This window comes from Bos indicus, chromosome 11, assembly GCF_029378745.1.
Source record: "Bos indicus isolate NIAB-ARS_2022 breed Sahiwal x Tharparkar chromosome 11, NIAB-ARS_B.indTharparkar_mat_pri_1.0, whole genome shotgun sequence".
Classification (NCBI taxonomy): Eukaryota; Metazoa; Chordata; class Mammalia; order Artiodactyla; family Bovidae; genus Bos; species Bos indicus.
The window spans coordinates 103,100,178-103,113,120 of record NC_091770.1 but is presented as its reverse complement, the minus strand read 5'-3'; the positions used below and the strand labels follow the sequence as shown (position 1 = coordinate 103,113,120).

The 12,943-nt window shown below is 56.9% G+C and overlaps 2 protein-coding genes across 13 annotated transcripts in view; one reads left to right on the top strand and one right to left on the bottom strand.

Annotated features, from left to right (window-relative positions):
* The window catches only part of CAMSAP1 (calmodulin regulated spectrin associated protein 1), a 43,372-nt gene extending 39,970 nt beyond the window's left edge, over window positions 1–3,402 (top strand). For all 4 annotated transcript variants that reach the window (XM_070799542.1, XM_070799541.1, XM_070799540.1 and 1 more), the window contains one exon: window positions 1,519–3,402. In XM_070799542.1, the coding sequence (XP_070655643.1) occupies window positions 1,519–1,821 (303 nt within the window). In that variant the 3' untranslated portion in view covers window positions 1,822–3,402. The remainder of the gene's footprint in view (window positions 1–1,518) is intronic.
* Window positions 3,403–11,315: 7,913 nt separating this feature from the next.
* The window catches only part of KCNT1 (potassium sodium-activated channel subfamily T member 1), a 67,103-nt gene continuing 65,475 nt past the window's right edge, over window positions 11,316–12,943 (bottom strand). For 8 of the 9 annotated variants that reach the window (XM_070799551.1, XM_070799548.1, XM_070799543.1 and 5 more), the window contains 2 exons: window positions 12,404–12,488; window positions 11,316–12,270 (listed from right to left, as the gene is read on the bottom strand). In XM_070799551.1, coding sequence (XP_070655652.1) covers window positions 12,150–12,270; window positions 12,404–12,488 — 206 coding nt within the window. In that variant the 3' untranslated portion in view covers window positions 11,316–12,149. Of the gene's footprint in view, window positions 12,271–12,397; window positions 12,489–12,943 lie in introns of those variants that run through there. The other variant, XR_011569488.1, reaches the window with a different exon arrangement.

Below are 12,943 nucleotides of genomic sequence, written 5' to 3'. Positions count from 1 at the left end.
TGAATGGTCTGGAAGGAGCGGAGGGGGCAGCATGGGGCTCCAGGGCAGCTGTGGCAGGCTGGTCAGCCAGCGGGGTCTCACTGGAAGGGGTCGTTGAGCAGAGGCCTGGAGTCGGGAGGGGTGCCGTGCAGGTTTGGGGGCTCCCCAGGGTCCAGGTGGGACTGATCCCCCAGTTTGGCTGGAACCAGGGAGCTCGGGGTCAGAGGTCAAGGGGTCGCTACCGTAGGGCCTCTGTGGGGCGTGGCCGCGTGGGCTGCCGGCCTGGGACAGGCGCGTGAGGGTGGGGGCACGGCGGGAGGGCCTGGAGCTGCTCCGCCTCCGGTTTGGCTCGTGTTCAGACAGTTTTTATGTTGCTGAAATCGCTGAGATTTTGCCTTTTACTCTTAATTTTATAAATATGTGAATTTATTTAAAATAACAGGAAGCCCATTAGATACTGAGAAGAATAGTATCTATTTGTGAAAATCAGTTTTCTATAAACACAAATAGTGGGAGGAGGGGCACTGTTCTGCGTCACAGGGATCTTCTTAGCCCCTGGCTTCCCCACCTCCACGCGCAGTCTCACAGACCGCGGGTCCTGTGGCCGCTGGACGGCTCCAGTGAACAGGGCGGCAGGGGGGCCAGATGAGGTCTGAGAGGGACGAGGAGACGTCCTCACGGTGAGCGGAGACTCTCGGAGGGTGCGGCACCCCAGACCAGGCTCAGAGAACTGCAGGGCAGGAAGCTAAGCATTCTCAAGTGTGAGGGGCGTTGGGCAACATGTTTTTGCGGTAACGACGTTCTGAGGTTGAGAGCTTGGTGCGGCAGACGCCGTAACAAGGAGCGGCCGTCAGCCCTGCTCCAGGTCCTTTCTGTGATGGCTGGCGAGGGACGCTTCTCCCAGTGTGAAGCCCCCTGTAGCGGCGTCAGGGCTGCAGTCAGGGCCAGGACCGCCCCCCAGAGGGACCCTGGACCGGGGCCGCTCCCCTGGCCCCCGGCTCTGTGGTCCCCTCAGCGTTCACCACCCCCCGGTGGTGTCACTTGGAGGGGCTCATCCCGAGGCGGCCCTTGGGCGGCGTCTCTCACTGGCAGGATGTCGTCACGCCCATCCGAGGGGTAGTGCCGTGGTGCCTCACTCCTTCCTGCGCCTGAAGAGCGTCCCGTTTCCGTGCAGACCACGGCTTGTCCATCCGTCTGCTGAGGGGCGTCCGGGTGGCGTCAGCCTTTGATCGTTGTGAATAATGCGGCTGGAGACGTCTGCACGCGTTTTCCCTGGATGCGTGTTTTAATTTCTCTGGAGCGTGTCCCTGAGAAAAGAGCTGCTGAGTCCCGTGGTGACTCGGTGTTCCAGCCTCCGAACACCTGCCCGACTCGTTTCCACGGCGGCTGTGCCCTACCCTCTGGCAGTGGGGAACAGGGCCCGTTTCCTCACGCCCGCTCCGGCTCTGGTCTAGCCTGGTGGGTGAGCAGGCGGTGGGCGCGGGGTCCGACAGCAGGGGCTCACACTCCGTGTCTCCCCGCTTCATGCCCCGCCCGCAGGAGCTGGAGAAGTGTGATGCCAACCACTACATCATCCTGTTCCGGGACGCCGGCTGCCAGTTCCGGGCTCTCTACTGCTACTATCCCGACACCGAGGAGATCTGCAAGCTGACGGGCACCGGGCCCAAGAGCATCGCCAAGAAGATGATCGACAAGCTGTATAAGTACAGCTCGGACCGGAAGCAGTTCAGCCTCATCCCGGCCAAGACCATGTCGGTCAGTGTGGACGCGCTCACCATCCACAACCACCTGTGGCAGCCCAAGCGGCCCTCGGCGCCAAAGAAGACGCAGACTCGCAAATGACCCCGGCTCGGCAAAGTCTGCGGACGCCGGCTGGGTGGATATTTATTGCTTTCTTCCTTTTGGGTACGAAGTATGCAGAATCACAGACCTTTTTCAAAGAGGCTTCTAGACAACAAGAGAAAACCCCTCCCTGAGCCCCCGGCACCAGGACGGGGGTGGAGCCGGGGCCCGATCGCTCCCAGCGGTCGCCCCGGCCCTGCTGCTCGGAGGCTCCCGGCCGGGGTGTGTCCCAGAGCTGCCGGCAGTGGGGTCCTTTTACTTGAAGTTCTCCTTCAGTGTAAATTAAAGTGATCTCCTTTGCTTCCTTGCCTCCCACCTCACCCCTTTTTGCACATGACCTGACCCCCCGCTCTTGTGGCTGGCTGTGATCTCGCGGGATCACAGGACTGAGACTTGGTCTCGGGTCAGGGTGTTTGAATGTCTGTAGGAAAGGAGTTCATGGTGGGGAGTTGTTTTCATTTGAGAATTGTATAATATTTATTGATTGTGTCTACTGCCAACGTTTATATCCAATTCTAAGATTTCTGGGGAAAAAAAAAACAAAAATTCTTGTTTCTTGCTGCTCAGAAAAAGTTTACTGAAAATAGCAGTTCCCTAAAAGCACTGAAATCTGCGGTCTGTCTTCTGCTAGAATAACGTTTACAAGTGCGGCGGGTTCGCCCGCCACGCAGTCACGAGGGAGGCACGGTACTCTGCTGGCGTCTGCCCGGCTGGAGGCAGGCGAGCCGTGCCAACACAGCCCTCGCCCGGTACGTTGGGGGTCACGCGCCCATGATTGTTCACTTTAATAAAGACAGATTTTTTGGTAAAGTAGAATATTTTTTACTCTGAGCATGTTTCTCTTAAAAAGGTGATGATGCACTTAAGCTGACAGTTCTTTCTAGTGTTTTTATCACGTCCTCACTCGTCCTGTCCCAATTCTGGCTTCCGGAAGAGCTTCGGGCCCGCCGGGGAGCTTGCGGTTTTCCGTGTCGACAGAGCATTTGGTCGCGTTGCCTATTCAAACAGAAAGTGGTCGTTGGCAGCTGTTTGGGAACCACAAGTCCACGGGACGCTCCGGTCCCCCCCACCTCCCCTCCGATGGTGGGCCTGGTGCTCCTGCCGGCCCCCGGTGCTTCTCGGGACCAGACCTTCCGGCGCGGCCTGCACACACGCTGCCTGTGCGACTGACCCGCTGACCCGACCGCCGGGACATTCTGGAGTCACTTATTTAGTTTTGCACATTTTTTTTTTCTTGGGAGTGTTACTTGAATTTATCTCAAAACTGCAGAAAGAAAAAAAAAAACTGAAGCTCAACGGAGAGAAAAAGTTAAAACATGCAAACTGGTCATTTCCAACGCAAAGGGGAGTGACCGTGTCCATGAGGACGGAGGGGACGCGGTGGCCTCGCCCTGCCGGTTGGGTCGTCTGTACATAGGTAGGCCTGTGCGGTTTCTCCAGTGCTGAGTGTTGAAACAGTCCTGAGTGAACTCCTGTGACATGCCGTTCACACGTGTGCTTTACTTCTCACTGTATGTTTGATAATTATATTATTATATTTATTTTAAGAAAGCACTAAAATGTAATAAAGTAATTAACTAATTTGCTTTTTACGGCCACGTTTGTGTGAGGTTGTCGTGGCTGGTTCTGTGGGTCACGGTCCCCACTCCGCACTGCGGAGAAGCTTCCAGTGGTTTCTGGCTAACTGCCCTCTTATCAAGAGAAGACGCCCTTCCAGCCTCTTCCTTGACGAGGCCAGAACCCGTGACGTTCTGAGCTCATTCACATTCACTCCTGCTGGAGTCAGAGGAGGTGGAAGGTTTTCAGGGAAGACCGAGAGGTGCTTCCGGCCCCCAGGCCAGATGTCCCAGGCCTGTTGAACCTCTGGGCAAACTCTGGGTCTTCCGACATGGTCAGTCGGCTGTGGGGCATCATGGGGGTTGTTCCCATGCTGGGCACCCTTTGCCAAGCTCAGCAAGGACCCGCGGCACTACGGCCCCTGGGTGCTCAGCTGGGCCAGCGCTCAGGACGTGGGGCCGGATGTGCCCCTTGGGCCCCCTGCACGTCGCCTCGAGGGTCAGGCATGTTCCCAAGGCGGGGATTTTCGCGTCTCAGCTGTGGCGGTGAAGTCGCTGCCTCTGTCCCAGGACTGGGTCACGCCCTGCAGACCTTCTGCCCTCCGGGCAGCTGCGTGTTTGTCTTGCTTTCACTGCGGAGGGCCGGGCATCCCTTTCTTGCCCTGCAGAATTCCAGCCCACCACCTGTCCACCCGAGTGAGGAAGTTCGAGTGAGTCCTTGGCTGTGACCTGGGATCCCCACAGCCCAGGTGAAACGGGTGAGCCGCTTACTTTATCAATAAATGTGCAGGGGCGTTAATGTGTCTGTACACATGCTTGCACACGCCAGAGGAAGGCTGTCTTCCCATGTGTCCTCTGACTGCATGTCACCGCAGAGCCATGTCTGATTGGGCTGTTTGGGTCCAAACTCTGTTCTCTGCTCTGGCACATAGAAAAGTAGCATAATTCCAAATTTACATCCGTGTTACACGTTTTCTTTTTTTGGTGGTGTCTTTTATTTGTTATTTTTGGCTGCACAGCTTGAGGGATCCTAGTTCCCCGACCAGGGATTGAATCCGAGCCCCTGGCAGGGGAAGCACAGAGTCCCAGCCCCCGGACCGCCAGGGAAGTCCCTAGGTTGTACATCTGTTCCTTAAAACTGTAGGTGTTACTTGGTGGGGGAAAAGTTACCTGAAATAAAGTCTCCTGTTAAGGTGAACTCGGATAACCTTTCGTAATTGATGGCGACCTACTTGGTGAAAGGCAGGTTGGCTTCTGAGAAGCGGGTGTGGGCGGCCTCGAAGCAGCTCTTCTCCCAGTTGGTGGCCTTAGTTTCTGGCGGAGGGGCGGATGGGCTGGGCTGCCGCGTCAGGGTCACGGCCAAGTCCAGCATGGGTGGGGGGCAGAGCGCCTCGTGGTGGCATCTCGCCAGGCCGGGTCTCAGGTCGGGGCTGTCCCAGGCCGCGTCACACGGGCCTGGCGTTGCCAGCAGAGTCGTGCGGCTCTGTCTCTCTTTCGGGGTCTCCGTGGCAAGGCCCGAGCTGTGGATCCCATTGAGGTCTTGGGGTGTGAGGTCTCAGGGGCGGAACTTGCCCTGGGAAGAAGCTTGGCTCCTGGCTCCCTCCCCGCTTCCTGTGCTCAGCCAGCAGAGGGATCTGTGTGTTCTCTCTTCTTTAGAAAGAGCAAGTTACCGTTTTCCAAGTTACTTCCTAAATAGCGAGGAAAAGCCACTTTGGCAGGAATGAATGATAAAGTGTAGCATACCATGCAGTCTGATCTCCACGTCCTCACTCCCAGATGTAACTTGTGAGAGGTGGTTTCAGGGGAGCCCTTCTTGGCCGTGAGAGCTTGGGGTTGCTCCTTGTACAGGGAAATAGCAGCAGCACAGAACTCGACTCTCCCCTGAAAGTGAAGTCTAGACTGGTGGTGTCACGAAGCTCGGAAGCTCACACACTTGGAAGCTCACGTCTGGGTCTGTGTTTTCATCTGGTGAGTGGGAACTCCAAGTACCTTCACCGTGGGTCTCAGCTGCATTCAGCCAGGCTGCATGCTGCCTGGGGTTGGGGCTGCTGAGACGTACTGTCGGGCACTTATCTGTACGCATGTTCCGCATCTACAGCTTGAAATGCTCTGTGATGTGCCTGGTTAAATTGACAAGCGTGCCGCTGCAGGGACCGAGCTTTGAAATGGGGACTCGCGTGCCCCAGACGCCGCCTGTTCTTGGCTCATCCCGGTCGGGGGCCTGTGGTGGAAGCTTGTGAGCATCCGGGAGGCGTCAGCAGCAGTGCCAGGCAGGCTGAAGCATCAGGGCTTTTTTTTCCTCAATTCTCAACTTTTTTTCTTATATTGTGCATTTTTCCTTTCAGCTGACAGTTCATTTCTTTTTTAATCTATTTAAAAAAATTTTAATTACAGGATAATTATTTTACAATGTTGTGATGATTTCTGCCAGACATCAACGTGAACCAGCCATACCTTCCTTTTTGGTTTTTTCATACATCCCTTTTTATTTTATTTCGCTCTGGCTATGTGGAGTGTGGGATCCCAGCTCCCCGGCCAGGGATCAAACTCCCCTGCAAGGGAAGAGTGGAGTCCTAACCACTAGACCACCAGGGAAGTCCCAGCACTTGAATTTAAAGGGTTTTTTTTCAACCATTTGTCTCCAGTTGAACTGATAAATCTCTCTAGTCTCTTATTTTGTAAGAAACGATTTTTTTTTTGCCTTTTTTTATTCCAGGTGTTAAATTTTCATTGTGTGCAGTACAGTCTTTGTTCTTTTTTTTTTTTTAATTGAAGTAGAACATACCTACAGAAAAGTAACGAATTGCATGCACAGAACTTGATATAAAGTTTGAGTGTTTATTCTTATTTTAAAATGAGTGGTCCTCAGCACTTGCCACTAAAGTCATCCCTAAAGGTTTTGCTTCTCCATTACATTGGTGTCTGGTCCAGTTTTATTAGTAGGAGTTGGTCAGCCGAAGCATGAGACGATGGAAGGGCAGAGCGGCTGTTTGCGGGGTGGAAAGTACGTCCTTATTTCCGTGTCTTTCTTCACACTGCTGTTCAGCTTGTGGGTGCTGAGATGCCTCTTCCAGGGGGTGGTCGGTGCACCGGTGGGGCATTCCCCCTGGGGCGGGTTCCACAAGTTTCCAGCATTAGGCGTCACTGGCCTCAGAGCTTAGGGCAGCTCCGCTGCTGAGGGGGAGTGTGTGCCAGGCGTCCCCTGGGCGCCCTGTCCTGGAGCCTCTAGACCGCTGACTAGAAGGACCCACGCTCGCTGGTCTAAGGCGTCCGGAAGTCTAAGACACACCACTGTTGTGTGCCGCCAAGAGAAGCCCTGCCGTGTAGACTGTGTCACGTCGTCGCCTGGGAGACACCCTGGTCTCAGGCTCAGGTGTGTCCGGGGGAGGAGGCTCGGGCTGGGGTCCATGCGAGGACACCTGTAGACTGATGAATAAAACTAGATTTCTCTGCATCAAAACCTGGCCAGAGGCCCAGGAGCATAAGATTACGGTCCAGTTCCTGCTGCCGAGCATAATGTGTACAAACACTGGGATAAAAAGTCAAGGGAACCCAGACGAAGACATCATGCTCGACAGCATCTAAACAGGAATAAACGTTCATCATGAGAGAACGTATCCGCGTGATTCATGTGGAGAGCCGAAGAGGAAAACCAGGGGTAGAAACAAGTTGATCACACTCAGCATGTATTATTCAGGATGAAAGTGCTACAGTTAGAATTCTCATACTCTGATAATACTCAGCAGGGATTTCCAGCAGACCCCTCCTTAACAGTGAAGCTCTGGAAGTGTCCCCCGTTAGGTCAGGGTGGAGCCCAGGTCGCCGGAGGCCAGAGTCCATAGCCAAGGTTCTCCCGGATATCTGAGTTGTCATAATAAGGCATCGGGATTAAAGGCAGGAAAAGAAACGCCCTAAAGGTCTTTATTAGCTGAGAGGTGAAGGCCCTCCTAGAAAAGCGGAGGACAGGTGGCGAGCGTTGGCACCACCAGCATGCAAGCCAGAGCGTTGCCGTACCAGCAGGTGCGTCAGGCAAAGGCGGTCACGGGAAGTTGGTCACTTAGAGTGTCCCCAGAGGTGTGACAGCCAGAGGTTCAGTCTCCTGCTGTGTAGATGGACCGCCACCACAGGCAAAGTCCCCAGAGGCCTTTCTAGGGGGCCTCAGCTGCTGATTCAGGGCTGGGCACTGGGGACCCAAGACCAGGAGCCCTGAACACGGCGCCTGCTGTCACCCTCTCTCCTGGGCTCGGACGGACTTCAAGGCCCCAGCAGGTGAGCAGGCCCACGGGCGCCCCAGGGGGAATGCCCCACCGGGCATTCTCCAGGCCAGAACACTGGAGTGGGTAGCCGTTCTCTTCTCCAGGGGATCTTCCCAACCCAGGAATCGGACTGGGGTCTCCTGCATTGCAGGTGACTGCTAAGTCGCTTCAGTCGTGTCTGACTCTGTGCGACCCCACAGACGGCAGCCCACCAGGCTCTGCCGTCCCTGGGATTCTCCAGGCAGGAACACTGGAGTGGGTTGCCATTTCCTTCTCCAACGCGTGAAAAGTGAAAGTGAAGTCGCTCAGTCATTCCTGACTCTTAGCGACCCCATGGACTGCAGCCTACCAGGCTCCTCCATCCATGGGATTTTCCAGGCAAGAGTACTGGAGTGGGGTGCCATTGCCTTCTCCAAGATTCTTTACCAACTGAGCTATCAGGGACAAACCTAGACAGCATATCAAAAAGCAGAGACATCACTTTTCCTGACAAAGGTCCATCTAGTCAAAGCTATGGTTTTTCCTGTAGTCATGTATGGATGTGAGAGTTGGACCATAAAGAAGGCTGAGTGCTGAAGAATTAATGCTTTTGAGTTGTTGTGCTGCAGAAGACTCTTGAGAGTCCCTTGGACTACAAGGAGATCCAACCAGTCCATCCTAAAGGAAATCAACCCTGAATATTCATTGGAAAGACTGATGCTGAAGCTCCAATACTTTGGCCACCTGATGCAAAGAGCCTACTCACTGGAAAAGACCCTGATGCAGGGAAAGGGAGCAAGAGAAGGGGTCGACAGAGGATGAGATGGTTGGATGGCATCACCGACTCAATGGACATGAGTTTGAGCAAGCTCCTGGAGACAGTGCAGGACAGGGAGGCCTGGCGTGCTGCGGTCCGTGGGGTCGCAAACGGAACAACAACCGCGTGGCAATGAAAGCCGGAACCCTAACCCCTGGGCCCCCAGGGAACTCCCTGGCTTTTTGTGTTTTTGACTGTTACTTTTGGTATTTGGAATATAACCCCTGCTCTTGGTGATTTTAATTGCTGTTTTCCTGGGTAGAGATGAATGCAGCACATTTCCATGTCCTTGTTGGTCATCTTGTTTTTCTTTTGTGAAATGTCTCTTCAAGTGTTCTGCTTCTTTCCCCGTAAAAGATATATTCTGTGTATTAGTTATCTTCTGCCTCCAGAGCTTCTGCACTCTCTTGATGGAGCTGTGATGAGCAGAGGTTCTAGACTTCTTTGGCTCCCTGTCCATTGCAGCCCCTCTTGCTGAGGACCCAGGCTTAGCACCAGCTCTTTGGGGAGGCCCTGGGGAGGGTTCCCCTGGGAAGACCCCCAACCCACCCTGTGCAGCAGGATAGCTGGGAACCAGCCACAGGGGTTGCCTCAGCACCAAGGGGGCCGATGGGCTCCCCGTGACCCCTCCATCCAGACTCCTGGAGCTGTTGGGCTGGAGAGGGGCTATGGATGCTGAGAGCGAGTCTGCAGTCCCTGCCTGGCATCCCGGGGGCTGTGGCCTGGGTCCCTGGGACAGTTGGGGCAGCAGGAAGGCTCTCTGGGTGAGCTGTTCTCCCCTGCAGAGCCCTGGAGAGACCCTGGAGATAATGGGGGTCCCAGCCAGAGAAGGGATCTGTGGGGGCTGGGTGGTCTCCTGGAGGTGCCCAGGGCTGGAATGGAGGCCCACTGTGAACCCATGTGGTCATCTAGAACTTGGGAGGCTGGAGTTGGAGCAGTCCTGGGTAAAGATTTTTACTTACTTTCTCTGGGCATCCCTGAGTCCTCTGAGACCACCCTGCTTGGCACTCAAGCTTCCACGGACTTCACCGGGCCTGGACGTGGCCCTGGTCAGCTGGCTGCCCTGGAGAACTCCTCCCCTGGAGGCCCCATCCAAGCCTCTCAAGCCCCAGGGGGGCAAGGCTGGCAGTAGGGCAGTGGGCTGAGGTCCCGGACGGCATGCCTGTGTGCCCCTAGCCCAGCCAGCACGCCTGTCTGGCACCGGGGACACAGCCCTGCCCAAGATACGGGAAGCCATAGCTCACCAATCTCACAAGAAAATGCCGCGATTCCTGAGATGCCCACCCGACAGGGGGCTCAGCTGCCAAGGATCCTGACCTGAACTTGAGCCCCCAGAGGGAGAGGCACCTTTGAGACTCTTGGTCTGGCCTGGGGTGAAGACGAGGTGCGAATGTCATGGGGGTGCCCGCTTTGTGGTCGTGTGGACTCTTGCCTGGCAGCCGAGCTCGTGTCCACGACGGGTGGGCCAGCGTCCTCCCGAGGCTGGGCCTCTGAGGGGCTGGGGGTGGGGTGGTCTCTGCCCTGCTCCTGACTGTGCTGTGCACACTTTGTCCCTTTTTCTGCCCACTCTGCTTTTAATAAGCGCTTAATACAATTCCATCTCCTTTCATCTCCCAGCTACTGAACGCACTTCTTTCTGAGATTCTGGGTGGTTGCCCTGAGTCAGTTCACACCTGCCCCACGTCCATCCCTAAATGCTCAGCTCTGGGGGGAGGCGGACGGGCACCTCAGGGCCGGCGTTCCCAGGCCACGTCACGTCACGAGCCACAACAGCCCGCTTGTCGCCGGTGTCATGGTCGTGACCAGCTTTCTACAGGAATTAAAAAAATCAGAGGTGTCTCTCTCATTTTATATGTCTGAAAACCTGTCAAAACATTGAGAAATGTCTTCTGCTTGCCGGGTCAGGATGCCTGGATCCAGTCTCAGGCCTTTGCTGAAGCCTCTGCATGTGGCAATGGGTGTGAGAGTGCGTCTGGGTAGGAGCGTGTCTGGCCCAGAGGAGACCCCATTCCTCACCGCCCATCCTTGCACCCACACTCAAGCAGACACCTCCAGAGATCCCAGTCGGATGCTGTCTTCCCAGTGGGGGACTGAGGGGCTGCAACCCCACCTGGATGGAGACCCTGCTCCAGAAGCCAAGAAGGTCCCCTCATTCTCCACTCCTGCAGGGGCCTCCTCCTCTCAGGGAGCTAGCACGTGGGTGCCAGGAGAGGTGGCGGGTGCGGAAGGGAACAGTCACTGGCAGGACCCTGGGAGCCACTGACACCCCACTGGGACAGGCCCTGACCCCAGAGGCCACCCGAGCCCACATCAACAGCCTGTCACCCCATCGAGGGCCCCTGAGTTTCCCCTCCTCAATCAGACACCCTTCCTGACCCCCCACAGCCCACACTGTCCCAGCAGCTCCCCCCACCCCAGGCGTGGAGACCCTCTCTAGGTGAGAGGGTCCCGGGCAGCCAGTGGGGGGTGAGCTGGACGTGCGGCCTTGACTGGAGAAGGGGAGGGTGGCCCTGAGTTATGTCGCTCCCTGGGGGCAGGCCACTCCAGCACCTGTCTGGCCTGGAGCCACACCCCCCTGGGGGCTGGGTTGGTCCTTTCCCTGCCAGACTCTTGGGGGTACTCTGTAAGAGCAAGAGCCCCCAGCTGAGAACCAACAGGGGTGTCTTTGTGCTGGGGAAGCGCACAGACCTGTCCCGGGGCTCGGCCCGGAACCCCTGCCTCCAGCTGACTTGCTTCCTGCTTTTGGGGAGGACCCGGGCCAGCCTCATTTCCTTGGGTTGGGGGCTTTCCTGTGGGGTCCCAGGGGTTGTTCCTAACCCTTGGGCGGCTGGGGCAGACCCAGGCCCAGAGCATGCAACCACGGAGAGAATGCCTCACGAGGGGACCTCCTGTCTGCAGAGTGCATCCATTTAATGGGAGTTTCCAGCACTGAGCGTGCAAACCTGTCAGCAAGTCACAAAGGAACCGAGGTAACGCCCAGAGTCCCTCCGTGATAAGAAGTCCCCGTCCTGGAGACGTGGGCCGGCAGCAGCCCAGCGGCTGTGTTGTGCTTCAGATTTCTCGTTTAAAAGGGTGTCAGATGGTGCGGCTGCAAAAGTTCAGCGTAAAAATACAGGAAAAGGCAGTTGTCCGAGTCTCTTCCACAAAGTCACGGGCCGCGGGATCCCCAGTGCGCAGCCGGGCCCCACCCTGACGCTTCTCCAGAGCCCATACTGCTGCAGGCAGGGGCTTGGCCAAGCTGAAAACCCTCCTGCTTTCCCTTTCCTTCTCAAATGAGCGCACAGGGGACCCAGGTGAGAAGGGCGGCCCCCCCACCCTGTGGCTTGGCCAAGAGCCACAGGCTAGACTGGTCCACAGCTGAGGAAACATGGCAAGTTTGGGCTGCAGCATCCCTCTCCTATCACGGTGTGAGCCCCCGGCCCGAGCACCTGTCTGATCCACCCCAGCCTCACCCCGTGGTCCAGCCCGGCTCCTCTCCCTCTGCCGTGGCCAGATTCGGTCACGAGTTGCGGTGCGTTTGTGCAAAGGATCAGGGTTGTATAGACTCATAAAAACAGGTTAAAAAGTCTTCCCGCCAGCGTCTGGCGGTGCCCAGGGCAGCCCGAGCCTTCACCCAGCTAAGGTCCGCTCCCTCTTGACAGTCCCAGGAGCATCTCGGGGTTGGGCACCGGGCAGGGCCCCACGCACACGCATCATGGGCTTGCGGACTCTGCAAGGAGATCAGAGCTGTGTCTCGTCCCGAGTCTCAGGGTTGCAGGAGGCCAGCTTGTTGCTGCAGCTGCTCTTCCGGCTCTGGGAGCTGCTGGCCACGTGGGCCAAGGGGTCGGAGCGGATGAGATATCTGTGGGAAGGGTGGAGGGTGCTGGCCTCACGCTTTGCCCCGGAGGCCAGGCTGGACGCCCATGTGGGTGCGCAGTGCCAGTCCATGTGGTGAAGGGCAGGTGTCTACACTCGCCTGGGGATGCGGTACTTACACAATGTCGTTGGGCTCCAGCCGCGTGTCGGGCGGGGGGTTGATGAGCACATAGGAGAGGGTGTTCTGGTGGTCATTCATCTCGTCTGCGGAGGAGACAGGGCCCGGCGGGCGGTCACCCCTCAGCCCCTGCCCACCTCTGCTCCGCCGGGCCCCGAGGAGCTGGCAGCTCCAGTCAGCTGCAGAATCCTCCTGGCTGTGGGGCCGTCCCGCCCGAGCCCTGTCCTGGGGAACCCAGCCTGGCCGATCCTCCCTGATCCACGTGGGCCTCAGCCCAGCACTGCACCGGCAGGGAGCAGCCACCACCCCTGCCCGTCCCCGTAGCTTGTTGAGTCACCAGCATCTTAGGAGGTGGTGACCCTGAATGTGGAGCACACTTGTGCACACCTCCACGTGTGCACACACCAGCACACAACGACACACCTACACACACACCCAACCCAGGCTCATTCACCCCCCTCCCAGCACCCCTGCCCCATACAGGCCACCCCCAATCCCCTCCTCAGCTGTCAATCTTGGACTTGCCCTCTGTTTCCCAAAA